The 16,672-nt window shown below is 35.6% G+C and overlaps 2 protein-coding genes across 12 annotated transcripts in view; one reads left to right on the top strand and one right to left on the bottom strand.

Annotated features, from left to right (window-relative positions):
* Nucleotides 1–45: 45 nt before the first annotated feature.
* On the bottom strand, nucleotides 46–4,530 carry ddx59 (DEAD (Asp-Glu-Ala-Asp) box polypeptide 59). Its single transcript, XM_052539883.1, has 7 exons — nucleotides 3,562–4,530; nucleotides 2,423–2,605; nucleotides 2,263–2,352; nucleotides 1,903–2,154; nucleotides 672–824; nucleotides 477–605; nucleotides 46–394 (listed from the first exon to the last, which is right to left on the bottom strand). The coding sequence occupies exons 1-7, from the start codon at nucleotides 4,366–4,368 to the stop codon at nucleotides 131–133; spliced, it is 1,878 nt and encodes a 625-aa protein (XP_052395843.1). The 5' UTR covers nucleotides 4,369–4,530; the 3' UTR covers nucleotides 46–130.
* Nucleotides 4,531–5,725: 1,195 nt separating this feature from the next.
* Nucleotides 5,726–16,672, top strand: part of camsap2a (calmodulin regulated spectrin-associated protein family, member 2a) — a 33,264-nt gene continuing 22,317 nt past the window's right edge. For 5 of the 11 annotated variants that reach the window (XM_052539729.1, XM_052539733.1, XM_052539728.1 and 2 more), the window contains exons 1-3: nucleotides 5,727–5,978; nucleotides 6,130–6,351; nucleotides 10,747–11,006. In XM_052539729.1, the coding sequence (XP_052395689.1) occupies nucleotides 6,210–6,351; nucleotides 10,747–11,006 (402 nt within the window). In that variant the 5' untranslated portion in view covers nucleotides 5,727–5,978; nucleotides 6,130–6,209. Of the gene's footprint in view, nucleotides 5,979–6,129; nucleotides 6,352–10,746; nucleotides 11,007–16,672 lie in introns of all 11 variants that reach the window. The other 6 variants (XM_052539737.1, XM_052539734.1, XM_052539732.1 and 3 more) reach the window with 3 other exon arrangements.

Here is a 16,672-nt window from a genome sequence, read left to right as displayed (position 1 = left end):
TTATCGTGTGTGTAATTATACTGGAGACAATCAGAAGACAACCAGTTTTCTTCCTTCACTTGTAGCATTTATTGAAAATACAAATGACAAAGGCACCAACCAAACATCTACTAATAGAAACCTTTGCTAGTTATTTCCTGGCGGCTCTTTTGTCGTGCTTCCTGATGATGTCGATGAGGCTGCTCTTGGTCACGAGGAGGTCTTCTCCTCGGCTGCTCTTCTGTCTGGCTCTCCTCTGCTGCTCGTGCAGATATGGGGAGTTGAGGAGCTGTGGCGGCAGGATGGAGCCCGTGGGTTTCACCCGGTTCACGATGTCCAGAAACAGCCGCTTGCTGTTGTTATTCATGAAGGTGATGGCGGTGCCTCTGTGGCCCAGTCGACCGGCTCGACCGATCTGAAGGGTTCAGACATAGTGTGTCATCATTAAAGAAACGTGACGCATCAGTGTGTACCTTTGTTTATGAAAGACGCCAGACCTGATGAACATATTCATCCATGTTAGCTGGCATGTCGAAGTTCACTACAAGCTTCACATTGACCAGGTCCAGTCCTCTACCGAGAATCCCAGTGCTGACCACCACTTCAAACTGGCCCTCCAGTAGACCCTAAAAACACCAACAATATTATGTTTATTTAATATGTATACATTTATACCAATAAAGGTTCATTACCTTTACGATTTTGTTGCGTTCCCACTGCATCTTGTCTGAGTGAATAGCGACGGTGTTTAACCCCATGACCTTTTGCACAGCTTCACACAGCAAATCAGCCCCAAGTTTGCAGTCCACAAACACAACTACCGGAGGCTGGTAGAGCTTTCTGTCCTGAGCACACACAAATTCATAATGTAGAGCATATTATAACGAAAACAAATCCACACAAATTCATAATGTAGAGCATATTATAACGAAAACAAATCCACACAAATTCATAATGTAGAGCATATTATAACGAAAACAAATCCACACAAATTCATAATGTAGAGCATATTATAACGAAAACAAATCCACACAAATTCATAATGTAGGGCATATTATAACGAAAACAAATCCAAAAATATAATATAAATTAAGTATAAATTAAAACATGTAAAAATTCATCTATTTATTTTCCATTTGATGGACAACCATTTGTCTTGTTAATTATAATATTAATAAAGAATTTATTTATTGATTATTATTTTATATTTCTGATGGACAATTATTCTAAAATATTAAATTTAATATTAATTATTTATTCAATATTTATCAATTGATATTTATGTTAATATTGTATTTTGATGGACGATTTCATGTACAATTAAATAACAAAATCAATATTTTTGCCTTATTTTATGATTTATTATTCAAATGCATGACTTTTTATATTTATGTTATTTCATATGAATGGGAAACTGTTCTAAATTATTAAACAGAAATATTAATGAAGAATTATGCTAAATGACTCGATATAATATTAATAAAGAACTGTTTTTGTTTATTTAATCATTTTGTTTCATATTTATTCATCCATATTTATTGGTTATTTCGTTTTTCTGACAGACAATTATTCTAAAATGTAAAATACATATTATAGTATTATTATATATTATAAAATAATATTATATATATAATATTATAATATAATAATCATACATATTATATAATATTTGATCTCCACAGCTTGTGATTTAGCTCTAAATGCTCCACTTCCTGCCCTCGGTCTCTGGTAAGAGCCGTTGCTAGTTTTCCAGGAGCGAAGCAAATTGAGGAGCCACCCATTTCCTCTGGAGAGGAGGACAAAGAGTGCCCTATAGACTTCCACTGTATTTCTGTCAAGAAGCACCAGACGCATTCAATCCAGGAAATACAGTAAAAATGTGCAACAAGACAGTAAACAGGGTTTGTACAGTTGTACACTTACATTTAAAATCTCAAAAAGCTTCTTTTTCTTGGACGGCTCTTCCACCCAGAGGACGATCTGGTGGACGTTGGCGCAGGGCTGGTTCTTCTGACCGATGGTAATGCTCACAGGGTCGCGGGTGAGACGAGCCGCTAGCTGTTCAGTTCCTGTGGGAATGGTGGCTGACGTCAACAGCGTCTGGTGCTCTTCAGGGACCGTCTCCAAAACCTCAAGAACCTGTTGCTGGAATCCCATCTTCAGCATGGTATCCGCCTTTTTAGATTAATAACAACACTGATTAAAGCATAAATGGTGAATAAATAAACACGAGCAATAAACAAATGAATACAACAGAGAACTATAAATGAACATGATAAATACCTCATCAACCACAAGAGCCCTGACGTTCTCCAGCAGTACAGCCTTCTGCTTCAGGAGCTCGAGGAGGCGTCCTGGAGTGGCTATCGCTATCTGGAGAAAGAAAGCACCGTCAAATAAGGTGAAGGTTTCTGATTAAAGCTCTTTATTAACCAACAAGTACCTTGATGTTCTGCTTGAGTCGGTGCAGCTGAGGGGGTAAAGGCATCCCCCCCACCAGAAGAGCAGTTCTCATGTTCGGCAGGCCCATCACCAGCTCTTTCGTCTGCTTCTCTATCTGGATGGCCAGCTCTCTGGTCGGGGTCAGGATGAGACACGTGGGACGAGACGGAGAAGCAGTCTGGCTCTGGAAAATCAAAAAGGCACACGAATCGATGTGGGAAGCTCAAATATCATGCACGGTAAAACGAGGAATAAATAAATGCTTAAATGTTTTTGACAATGTTTTTGTCTTGTATTTGTGCATCTGTGACTGTTCTGTGTTTATCTTGCTGCAAAACCAATTGCCCTATGGGGACAAATAAAGTATAAAGTCTAAAGTCATATATATGCATGTATATATATATATATATATATATATATATATATATATACATACTGTGTAATATTTTATTATATTTATAATTTTGTATATATATATATATATATATATATATATATATATATATATATATATATATATATATTTATATAGAAGAAAAAAACTAATCTGGTACTAAATGACTGAATAAAAAGATATATATTTAAATACATTTAAGTATAAAAAATGAAGATGCTTAACAGAATTATAATAAATAATATAATTTTTATATATAATATTCTTTTTCCCTATAAAACAGTAAAAAATGTACTTATAAAACCAAAAAAAACTCTTAAATCAAAGTTTTGTAGCTAAAAATGAACCCTGATATGAAACTTTAATGTGACATTTCAGCTGTAAGGTGAATGTGAGTTTTATATAACAACTATCCTCATCTGAACTAAGCTTTCTGGTTGTGAACTTTTCAGAGGAAGTGCACTGGAATTATAGACCAGTCAAAAATAGACATGTTCTTCTGAATACTGTTATAAGAGTGTGGGACTACATGGACTGTTATATGTTATATATGTATGTATATATATATATATATATATATATATATATATATATATATATATATATATATATATATATACATACACACATGTTATATATATATATATTTCTCAACTTTAACATCATTGCTGGCTGCCATGTAGCACTACTAAAGATGTTCAGTACAATATTCAGTATGTTACTCAGTACACAAACCCAATATTCACCTGGAGAGCCTGGATGACCACTGGAAGAAGGAAGGCGACCGTCTTTCCAGAGCCTGTGTCTGCAGTGGCGATCACATCCCTGCCCTTCAGACCAACAGGCACCATCTGCATCTGGATGGGAGTGGGAGCCTCATAGCCGGCTTTCTTCAGGTTGAGCGTGAGAGCTGTGGGAAAGTTACAGTGTTCGAACTCTATAATGGGTCTACAGACCTCTCGGCCTGCGGTCACTATGGCCAGCTCGGCTTTAACCCTCTCAACCTGCTCCTCAGTCAGTTCAGAGATGAACACATCCTCCTTGTAAGAGTAACTGTGCCCAGTGTCTGCTGCACTGGAGCTCTCCAAACCCTCCTCCAGATCTCTAGAAAACACCTTATCTCCCAAATCCAAGCACATTTTGGCCAGATGACTGGCTTTACACTCCAGGCTGCAGACATCGTTGTCTGTTTTGTCGCAGATGTATTCTCCATATCGACCGCACATGACACACACGGGCTCTCCGGGCTCTGGCCATCTCTGGCTCTTCTTGAAGGACTTCACTGGTTCCTCCTCTTCCTCGCTCTCTATCTGATGTGGTTCCTCCTCTTCTTCAGTCTCTATCTGATGGGGTTGCTCCTCTTCTTCAGTCTCTATCCGATGGGGTTCCTCCTCTGTTTCTATAGGTACAGTCTTATCTGGAGGGCAGGTATCAGGTGAAGATGTAGCTGTAGAAACAGGGTCTTCGGATGTCGCTTTGCTTCTCTTTGGGTTCTGCTGCTGCTGATAAGACTCTGGCGCTCTCTTGAGCTTCAGCGATCTCGGCGTAAACATTTTCTGCCCACATTCACCATTCACGATATTTACTAAACATAAATAAACTAAAAAAAGGAAAACGCTTTGATATATGTCTTTTGGAAACGCATTAAAGTCGTATACTCCACATAAACCAGGGATTTGTGAACAGAATCATTTCCAAGCGGTCGCGTAAATACGACGTCATATAAACGCGACAGTAAAGCTGGAAGTTGTAGTTTTTAGGGATTTTAACTTTTTATTTGAAACCAAATATTGTGCATTTTCCTCATCTGTTTAATTCTGTACCGTATTAGAATTATTGTATCAGTTCATAAATTGTATTTTTAAAACGATTAATATTATGATTATTTTAAGAATATTTTATCCTGATAGCACGCATAGCCCACATCACAGAGATGTCTGTTTTATTTGTTTATGATTTAAAATGTGTGTAAAGCTTACATATTTAAGATCAGATGTTCGTACACAACAGATGTTTCCAGATTAAGCGATCTTTAACAGACATTTTGTACATTTGGGAAAATTATTGTGCTTTTTGTTATTTATTAATGACACATACAGTACACTACATAATAGCAATAATAATAATTATAATAATAATAACAACTTATTGTATCAGTTAATAATATATAATTAAGATTTTTAAAAGCATTTATTTATGTAAATGTTCATGTTTTAGAATTAAAAAGTATTAAAAGTTATAGTTTACCTTTATTGAACAATTTTTTTATTTTATATATATAAAATAACATTATATATATATATATATATATATATATATATATATATATATATATATATATATATATATATATTTGTGAAATTCACCTATTGTACTTAAGTTATTATATCTTCTTACAAATAATAATAATAATAATAATAATATCACATAAATATCCTTATTTTTTAGTTCAGTACATTCGAGAACTAATGGTCAGTCATTTTATAAAGGAGAATCGTTTTATTATGAATTATATTTTTTCATATTTTATATTATGAATTATTATTATTATTTACTCGTAGAGCAAACAAAAATGAAATTATAAAATGTCACTGGATCCATTTCCTAGCACAGTCCCAATTTCTGGGTTAAGGTAAAGTCCTTTTAGGAATTGTCTCTGGTTAAGGCTCGACGGCTTACAGCAAAAACTACTGCCCATGCGCACATCAATATAGCGTAATTTTTCGCAAACACTGTACAAAAATAATTAGTTTTTTTTTTTTTTTGCATTATTGTAAGGGGTAGGTTTAGGGTTGGGGTAGGTGTAGATGTTAATAAATCATTATCTAATAGGTAGAAAATCTATTTACTGTTAACTTCCGGCTTTTTTTGCTTCTGTTCTAGCCACAACCCTTTTTTTCCCAGTGTTGGATTGTTGGCGTGTTGGGCGGAGCGCGCATGCGCATGCGCAGACGGCGCACTCTCTCTCACTGACTGCAGAAGGGAGACGGCAGGACGCAGGATGAATAGAGCAAGAATAACCGTTAATGTCCAGATGGGAATATGTGGGTAGAGCATGGCGACGTCCGAGAGAAGACAAAGCTTTTTGTAGATAGCGACACTGCATCTTATAACGGGGGACGTGGAGGACCATTGAGGAGAAAAACAGCCGAATTTATTAAGGGTAACGTTACCAGAATGGATGAAACTCTCTGGGCAGAACCCCACTTTTTATTATCGGGTCGGCCCAAAATAGATGTGAAAATAAGCCCAACCGAGTGTTTGAACAGTGGCTTGACACATGTAAGTTACAAAATCAGATCTGTGTGTTACAGAAAAAACGCAAAAGTCGGATTTGAAGCGTTGAATTCCTTCGGAGAGATGTCATCGTTGATGTGAGGCTGCAGCTGTGAAGATGATGGGAGATCTGACCCACTCCAGAGATCCCAGAAACACTTTCATTGTCCCTGCCATCAAGTCTTCTGATCATTATGATTTTAATAGAGCTAAAATCAGAGCCAGCCTCACATGGCTGGTGGCCAAAGCCTTCGGTACAGGTAGGTGGCGTGTTTCTCTTCTCCACCTTCATCTTTGTCTCCTAGTTTGATTTCCCATGTGTTTACATTACATTTAATGCATTTGGAAAGCAAACATGTAAGTGTTAAAATATAGATTTAAATACAAATGCATTTTATAATTGAAAAATTTATAGTGTTAATAAATGCACTTTCTTCATGCAGACCCCTACAATTTGGGTTTTGTATTATTTTATGTCAATATTCAACAATGCAATGTGCAACATGTAACTTCATAAACAATCTAATGTTAAGCAAGTGCTGTTTATTAATTGGATCCACTAAAATGTTATCCAACACTTAACAAAACGTAAAAAAACATGAAAAAAGTAGCATAATGGTTACCATCCAGTTAATGTGTTGGACTCATTTTATAAACGATACATACAATATATTTACACACAGTTTTTGCTTTTATGTCAAAACAAAAAAAGATGTGGACTTTAGCAAATTTTTTAAAAAGAGTACTTATTGTTACAGCAATAATATTCTTTAAAAGAATATACTGAAGTGTGAATTTAATGTTATGTTTTCAGACACTTAACTGCATGTTATTTGCGATTAAATATTATTATGCCTATATTAAATGCAATTTGTTGAACTTCCTTTGAAATATGGTTAAATATACTGTATATGAGTGTGTTGACAAGTATTTAGAAAACTAAAATATACTTGAATGTCATTTCTGCTGAAGCTTGTATATCATGTATTTAAATATATTTGCGATTACAATTACAATTTAGTGCATTTAAAATATATAAACTTAAAATTTCAGAATCTCAAAAATAAAACACAACAGTTAAATTTATCATCAAGTACCTGCATGTGGTAAAATATATTTTCAAGTAAAACTTTTAATTGTACAAACTGGATGTTTTAAAAGTGTACTTTAGTGTGTTTTGAAAGTGCGCATTAATGCACTTAAGTGGCCTTTTATTTTAATAATATTAGATCTGCAAGACCAGTTTTGTTTTTTGTTTTGTTTTAAAATATACTTTGAAGATTTGAATTGCTTTGTATCCTGAATCGGACCTTATGGGCTCATTAATGTAGTCTCGTATTGACATCTAGATCCAGATTTATTCGATAGCTAGTCGTTGAGCTGTATGTTCATTTGACAGCACAAACCCATTGTGATTGGCTAACTTATGACCACCAGCCATCTGTCCTCCTTAAGGTCCTCTCATCTAGTTAAAATGTGCAGTCAGGTCTTCAGTCCCATGTGCAATGCAAAATGACAACTCTTGCTGTCTTTATTGTTTAGCATCTTTGATTTAAAGTGACCTTAAACGTGATCAACTAGACACTGACCGTCAGGGTGAGGATATGGCAATGTTCAGTAGGCTGATTGACAGTCCTTAAGGGTGTTATTGACCCATTTGTTGAATTGTTTTGTGGTGTAACCCTAGGACAGATGACAGAATAACTGATGAAAGCCTTCATTTGTCCATGCAACAAAGTGACTGATTAAATCAACACATCTCAGATCACATTAGTATTATTTAAAATGTAATGCAGCAGGCTTTAAAAATATATAAGTGTGATACCAGAATACAAGATAAAATGAAATACAAGCGGTTGTTTGAATGAAAAGAGAGTAGTCAGCCTAAAGTCCATAAATATGTTTCCATTGATCCATTTTGGTCCTTTGGGAAGGACATACATAATGAATTGGTCATTTAATGGCATGCTCTCTGTTTTCGGTTCATCTCTTCAATGCATTCTCACTTGATAGCACATTGCTTTCTGAAAACCTACCAAGCATTTTTTACTAATCTATTGTGAAGATGCATTTGAAAAAAATTATAATATGAAATTTGCCAGGCTTTTAATATTATGTGAACTTGCTAATTTATGTGCTTAAAAATAAAAATAAAACCGTTTGCATATTTTTTATAATTTGCATTTTTCAATTAAATGCAAAAAAAAAATAAATAAAAAAAAATAAATAAATATATATATATATATATATATATATATATATATATATATATATATGTATATATATATATATATATATATATATATATATGAAAACAAGTACATAATAATATAAATTTTAAAAACAGTATTTTTCTACACATTTAAACAAATAAACTGCCACACAAATTTTTTTTTGATTTAAAGTAGATTTCATCTAATTCACTTCTGAACCAGTTCACAGATAAAATCAACCAAAATGTGCATTTTCAACTGATTTGCAGAAATGAATTACAGAGTGTTAAAAACATTGGAACTAGTTCAATTTATATCACCGGTAAAATCCTAGTGAATCAATATCATGATATTGAACATACTGTCAGGCTCTAGAAGCACAGAATCTGAGCACCTGTGTAGTTCCTCTCTCTCCATCTGTCTTTGATGCGGCTCGTGAGGAGCTCCTGGATACATGCGTATGGCAGGGGAATCGATCAGCCTCCCTGCTGTTGCCATGGCAACCGCGGCCTGGCTCGACACAGTCATATTTTTTACTTACATCGTCAACGCCTTGTGGCACTGATACCATCAGTGCAATGTTTGATCCACTGCTTTATGATATAGACCCGTTTTAAAAGCCTTCTGAAAAGCTATTAATTAGCAATGAAGGTAGTTCGTCATTTTTGCGTATTGTCAACATCTCTAGTAAGACATTCATTCATACAGAATGGTTCAAATCTGTTTTGCCATTACCACAATCAGGTTTAACAGCGTAAACTGAAAGCATGTGCTGGTAATAAGGATACAAGCACTCTCCTGAACTCTCACATGTCTCCATAAATAGCCGAACATCTTGGTGCTCCATGGATGCGGTGACCTCATTCAGATCTGTGAACGCATTTATTCTGTCAACATGCGAACTCGTGTTCATGATGTTTTTGATTTTGTAGCTGTGTGGTAGACACTGTCTGGCTTCCTTTAAGGACTTTCTCCTTTCCTTCATCTGCCCGGGTGAGGGTAAATTAGACTTGCACAGAGGAATCGGAAAACACCAAGCTTTAGCTATATTTAGCTGTGCGGAAGACGAAAAGTACTTTGATCTTTGAAATTCAGAAAAAAATAATAAATCACAGGCTCAGCTGTCTGCTATGACATAACAGAGTGAAGGTGTTTTGATATGAAAGTAATCAGTCCCACCAGGATTTCGCAATGTTTTTGTGGTTTTCGCGATATAATATTGAGGCAAGTAATTTCCAGAATTTTATGGAAAATGTATAATTAGGATATTACAAAAACAAACTACTAAACCAAACAAAAAGCCTGTTTAGTTTCATGTCTTACCAAATTCTAACACATAAAAAAAAACAAGATATAGTTACTTTGTCATTTAATTTTTGCTATTAAAAATAAGATCAAAGAAGCAAATACAGCGATAATTGAGTTCTTTATCATGTTATTTTCTCATTCATGCATGTTTCATTGTTATACAATGTAGATTTGTAAATTGTTATTTACATAAGTAGAACTGTGCTTTTGCAATTATTTTGTGGTTAAATTGCGAATTACGCAAGATTGCCATAATCCAACAAGAAGTACAATAACCGATAAATTGACGATATTAAAATTCTACGCACTTTGTATAAATAGATCAAATTGCCCCCCCCCCCAATGAGCAGATAATTATTTCTATATTAAGGCCAATAACCAATAAATTTCAGATATTACAATTCTAAACAATTTGTCTAAATAAATACAATTCTTCATGTATTGAGATTTAAATACCAACGGTGATAAGCTTTTTAATGGCCTATAACCGATAAATAGGCAACATTATGATTCTACATTTAAAAAAAAAAATCCTAATAAAAACTAAAATCAAACTTTAGAAAATTCTAAAGTGAATTTAGGCATCACAACATTATAATGTACAGTATGAAAAATGTATATTAATCACAAAATGGATAACATTTAAAGGTGCAATGTGTAATATTTAAAACAATCTATTTACAGAAATGCAATATAATATATAACTATGTTTATGTTTTCATTACCTTACATTGAGCTATTTTTATCTACATACGCCGCGGGTTCCCTTACATGGAAGTCACCACCATGTTTCTACAGTAACCCTAAATGGACAAACTGCTCTACAGAGCGCGTTTCGTCACTGTTGTTTTTGCGAATAAAACACTGATACAATGATGAACATTAACATTCGCAATAACGTTGATTTATTGAATAATTAAGTAAATATAATTCCCTGATTTACCTTTGTAAAGTAATCTCATTGCGCTCTGCTGTCTTTACCCACGACATCTTTACCTGTGTCGGCCACCGTAGCTTCTCTAAAGCGAGGGGTGAGCGGGGGACTGAGCCGTTGGATGCAGTTTGCAACCTCACCGCTAGATGCCGCTAAAAATTACACACTGCACCTTTAATTGAGGTTCTGTCATCTTGCAGACAGTGTTCCAGGAGACCTGAATGAGCCTTTCTACAGGGACCAGTATGAGCAGGAGCACCTGAAGCCTCCGGTGGTGAGCCTGCTGCTGTCAGCTGAGCTGTACTGCCGAGCAGGAAGTCTGATTTTAAAGAGCGATGCTGTCAAACCTCTGCTGGGTCATGACGCCGTCATCCAGGCTCTGGCTCAGAAGGGCCTGTACGTCACTGACCAGGAGAGACTGGTGACCGAGAGAGACCTGCAGAAGAAACCCATCCAGATGGTGAGAGAACCTGCCCTTTCCACATGTTTCATTTACAAGCTGATTTTATTTCACTGACATCTGGCACAGGTGGATCTTGGATATTTTGCATGAATGGCAAAAAACACTATTTATAGTGTTATAGATGATGACATAGCTAATCTAAATGTGAAAATTTAACCAATATCCAATATGCTGCAGATATCTTCCTGTACCCTTAGGAATACATCAGGATTGCATAGACATCTTATAATTCTCTCTCTGTTTTAATTCCTTTATCTTGTCAGTTTTCACATTGTTTAATTGAAGATGTATTTCAGGCTCATAGCATCTGCTTTAAAGATATACAGAGTTCTGTTGTTGTGTGAGTAACTTCCTGTTGATATTTAATTACCGCGCCGCTGTTTGCTGTGCCTCGGGCTTCCTCAACCGAACACATATCATCACAAACTATCTCTGCGCTGCGTGAAGAACCATTTTGCATAGTGCCAATAATGATACTAGTAACTATATTCTGTGCTCCCCTTAACAAATTGATTATTTTATTATATTAAATGATTATTTTGCTCTGCTGGTAGTTATTTCTCTATAATTTAAAGTCCCCAAGCTATTGTATCTGCATGTAGCCGACTGCATAGTTGCACTCATTGATCCAGGCCTTTACGAACCAAATGAAGGTTTCCGCACCTCAAACTCGGAGTCCACAAATCCTCATTAGCGTCAGAAAGCCATCCATCTGTCTGCTCGGCTGCAGTAAGCTGCCTGACTACAAGATCTGTCAGTCTTCCCATGCTTCACTTTAACCTGTTTAGCCTGCACTCTGGGAGAGAGTTTTCCGGCTTTTTGGCTTTTCCCATTTTGAGAAAATAGTACATTATAAACCGAGTGTAGAAAGGTTTCTTCCGCTGGGTTGTTATTGACAGATTAACCCTGAAGTTAAACCCTATGTTGGAGCTTTGGCATGGCGATTGGTGCTGATGCAGGTAACATGGGTTTGAGTCTGGCTTCCCAACTTTCGAACTAAAACACCTCTCTACAAACCATTACTGAAAATGTTGGATTGCACTGGTCTAGTGTTTTTAAATTATCGGTATTGGTTTTCAATTCTGAAATCGAATCTAAAATCTTTTTATGTTTTGTATGTAGTAAACAGTTGTCCATCTTCTTTACTTCTCAATATTGTTATTAATTGAATAGTATGAAAAAGTTGACTGGAACGGTAGAAGAAAACAGTTAATGGTAATGTCCGCTAAACAGTAGCATTTCTTATTATAGTAATGAGGGTGTGGCTTAAAAAAATTAAAGAGCCAGTAAGATGAAAATTCTAAGCTTCCTATCACTGTCACTGACTAAGTCCTGTACATTAGGTTTAAATCCATCCAAGGTTAAAAAACATTGGGTCTCATTCACTAAATATGCGTAGGCACAGATTTTTGCGTGAAATGTGCGTACGGACGTTTTCACGAATAAATCATGATTCATCAAAAACTTTCGTACTAAAATTTATTCTAAATGTACGAAAAGATTCAAGAACAACTTATACCACACGTACGCAATAATCATGTACAACCGGGGCCTTATAAGCATGTGTTAAGAACCCTATATAATTAGATGTTATTGATAAATTATAATTACAGTTCCTATATATATATATACTATTAGAGGTCCAAACAACAATCACCTGATGTATCCTTATATAAACGGTGCCATAATTGTCTTTCTCTGTACAAGTGCCTAGTTGTGGAAAGCCCTTATATGGAGCTGGTTTGGGCGTGAATTATGCTAATTACTGACCGCGTGCACTTGGGCGCTCATTTAGAAAACTCCAAATTCACTAATAGAAGAACGAGTTTAAGAACAAGCTCATGTGCGTACGCACGTGTTGTGAATTAGGCGGAAAGTTCTCGTGAGAAGTTCAAATGTGCGTATAAATAAGAAAATTGTACGTAAAAATTAGTGAATGAGACCCATTATCATTTTGTCAGAATATAATTTTAAAATTACCTCAGTTCTCAGAGATCCCCAAACGGTTCGCGCGAAGCTGTTCAAAAGATTCACTTTCCTTAAACCCCACCTTTCGGTAGCATACTGTGTTCTGATTGGTCAACTAAGTCAGGTTTGATTGGTTGTTCCGCACACACCTCCACGGTAAACTATGCGTTAGCATCTGTTTGGGGTGAATTATGTCTTATTCCTCTCACCGCGAAGCAAACAGTAAAATAAAAAACTTGAACAGTCTCGCTGCTTTTTCTTCTGTGTGGTCGTATTCAAGCCGCGCGCTTCAGTTTGAATCTGAATAGCGCGTTCATCGCGGGGGTGTGATCACATTAGATATAACGAAGGGAGACATGAAAAACAGACATCGCGTTGTTTTCATATGGATTACTTTATCACAGAATATCTGTTTTCGGCAGCACTTGTTTAGTTTTAAAGTAGACATGTCAAGCTTTCTATAGATATCTCTCTCATGTCTCTTCGTTGAGTATTCACGGAGTTACACTTCATTTTAATGACGTGTTTGTACATGACGATCAGTGCAGATGGGCTGCAGACAGCACACATACTGATAAGACGCTCGGGAGAAAACAAACACATAACTTCATAATCATACTTCGCGTTGTGATTTGGAGATGCTCGTTGGTCTAAATAAAGTTAGTAATGAACCCTCTTTTATGGCCAAACGCTTTGAAAATCCCGCCTTGTACTCACCGAGATTAGAAAAGCAGTCATAGGTGAAATGTTGTGAACACAACAAGGATTTGTTGTACTGCTCTGGTATTGTGGTAAAAATGAATTTTAGCCATTGGTTCTTCTGATCTTCATTCTTTGGCAGTGAAAATAAAACAAACGGTCTCCTCGACATGATGCTATCACACCAACCAGAGCGTCTGTCTGTGTGGGGGGTGGGGAAGGTCAGAGATCCGTTTCTCTCAAGACGGTAGGCGGAGATTATTATGCAAAGTGCTCCTAGTGACGTACATAGAGATGGGCAAAAGATTTGGAATCTATAACGACTCGTTTCAGCGATTCAGAGTCGACTCCTTACTTTAGAAGCCAATAACTTTATAAATTGTGAACTTTTTGGTTTAATTACTTTGCACATAGTTTACACTGATGGACAGCTACATCATACACTGTAATACAGGTAATTTTTTATTTCCCATCTGTGTGGCTCTTTAAGTTACTATTTTAATTTAACTTAATTTTTATTTATTTATTATTATTCTTGATTTTAGTGATGCACTTATGATTGCACTAGTGATTTAATGTGCTTTAGAAAACTTAAAAGTAATATTTTATTCATTTACTTAAATTATTCAAACATTTTAAATTATTAGTTAACCACCAAACTTTTTTGTTTGTATTTTTTTTTAGTTTTTTTTTGTCTAGCAAAACAAGAATTAAACTTTGTGTTTAATGTGACTTTGCATTTAAAAAAACTTAGTTTTTAGTATTTTAGAAATGTACAATAATAATTATTTGTATAAGTGAATTTTTTTGCTGAATTCGAAATGAACGTTTTAATTTAGCCATGAACCAAAACGAAAGTTTTGGTAATTAAATTTAGGTAATTGGGTCGTTGGACTAAGGTGATTAAATTAAACCAGTAATAAGTTCTTTGAGAGGTGACTTGTTGCTGACATTTCAGCCAAACTAATTCTACATACTTCTACTCGAGCAACATTTTTGGTCACTGTGAAGTGTGTCCACAGACACAGCTGACATCTTTACTGTTTTACTTCATCTATTCTGTGTGCACAAAATGAGCACTGACACATTCAAAAATCAGTGAAACACTAATTATTCAAAGCTGTTTCAATCAATAATTTCAGTCCTCAAATACTAATTCATCTGGAACTTCTTTTTGTATGTTTCGGACAAATACTTTCAGTTTCAGTTCATCACTAATTGTTGTTGCATACATTTGCATACAGCCTACTGGCAATTATAGTTATAGTAGTTACGGGTTATCGATATGCACCAATAAATATATATATACATATATATATAGATCCATCTGTATTAAAAATGCTACATTTTAAAGGGTGTTTATTTAATGTTTGTTGGGGATTAAGTTGTTGGGACGGTGTTTTGGTGTTTTCAGAAACTTCCTCACACATTAATATGGTTTGACTGCACCAGTTGAACAACTGTGGTGCTTTATCATCAATAATTCAGCCAGGCCTCTATTTTGGATGTATCAGAGTTTGTGCTTGTGCATTGAAATGTTCTTGATCGTAAATAGCTTTTCATATACTCCTAAATCTTTAGATATATAACTATATGTCTAAATCTGCTCATAAGGGTTCAAAACACTCATAATTCAGTTTTACATGACCTTTTCTCTCTCTCTGACCTTTATAATTGAACTGCGTTTCCGCTACGGTACCTTTAAGACTACTACATTTATTGTATGTATGTAAATGACCTCTCTTGTGATTGGATAGTGATATGTTGATGTGTTTGTACCTCTGACATCATTACACTGACATTCTAAGTTTGCATAAATGGCTTGGATGGACTGCGTAGGAAGTTTTGGAAATGTAACTTAAATTCAAATTCATACGTTTAAGGAAAATCTTATATGGAAAAATGTCTTTATTGCTTTATCGTCTCTCTCTCCCTCCCTCTCTCTCCCTCTCTCTCCTGAAGAATCGTATTTTCTCCTGCAGCTGCCGCCCACCCACACACAACCCGGCATTCATTCTACATTATAGACTCACTCAGAAATACATACATATGCACACATAAGCAGCTCACAATCTCACCCACATAGTCATGACACAATATCATTTTATATCAGTCTGGTAATCAAACAGCACGCATAGATGTGATACAACATGCAGAAAATATATGTGTTTGTGTTTTTGTGTGTGTGTGTGTGTGTGTGTGTAAATAGACTAATAAGACTAATGAGTTTTTTGACAAGTGTAAATTATAACAGTAGAGATGCAAGTATGCAGTCTCTAAGTGACATGACGCTGGCAGACAATGAGAGAGAGTCTTATTTAGCACTCTAGGCTCCTCAGGGATGGATGTTATTTACATACATGCGCAGTAGGGAACTGACAATGTGACCGCACTGAGAGCATTTTTATTTCTGGAAAAAAACGCTTGCTTATTAAATTTATGCAGAAAATGAGTCGCTACAATGAAGCGACTATATTACTTAAAGAACTTAAAAGAACTCTGCTCTGCAAGCCTAACGCTCCCCTCTCCCCGCTGCTCGAATACGCTCTGTTGGCATAGCAATGCCCTGTAAAGGCAGGAGGCAGGTGCTTGCAAGGTGGATCCATTAGTGCAAAGTGCCATTTAAATCCCAAAAAGCCAAGGTAAAAGTAATCTTCAAATTGAGGATTAAAAAGAAAGATTGCACAAAGCTTTTGCTTAGCTTGTGTCTTTCTTGGCTGGCTGCTGCTATGATGTTTTTGTTCTCATCAACCAGACTCAGCAGATCAAATGTACCTCAGCGTGACAGGAAATCACTTTTTCTTATCTTAAACATTAAATACTTGCAATATTGAAAATGTCTTTTGGTTTTCAAATGAGAATGTCTAAGCAGGTGTTTCACCAATAGATCAAATGTGGTTTTGTGTGGTTAATTTGGTTCTTGGAGTGGTGTGGGAGCCTCAGAGGAGAATGTCTTCAGCCTGACGGCAACAAAAACCTGTTTACAAAGAGCCGTT

This window comes from Carassius gibelio, chromosome A22 (genome assembly GCF_023724105.1).
Source record: "Carassius gibelio isolate Cgi1373 ecotype wild population from Czech Republic chromosome A22, carGib1.2-hapl.c, whole genome shotgun sequence".
Lineage (NCBI taxonomy): Eukaryota > Metazoa > Chordata > Actinopteri > Cypriniformes > Cyprinidae > Carassius > Carassius gibelio.
This window is presented reverse-complemented; position numbering and strand designations above follow the sequence as displayed.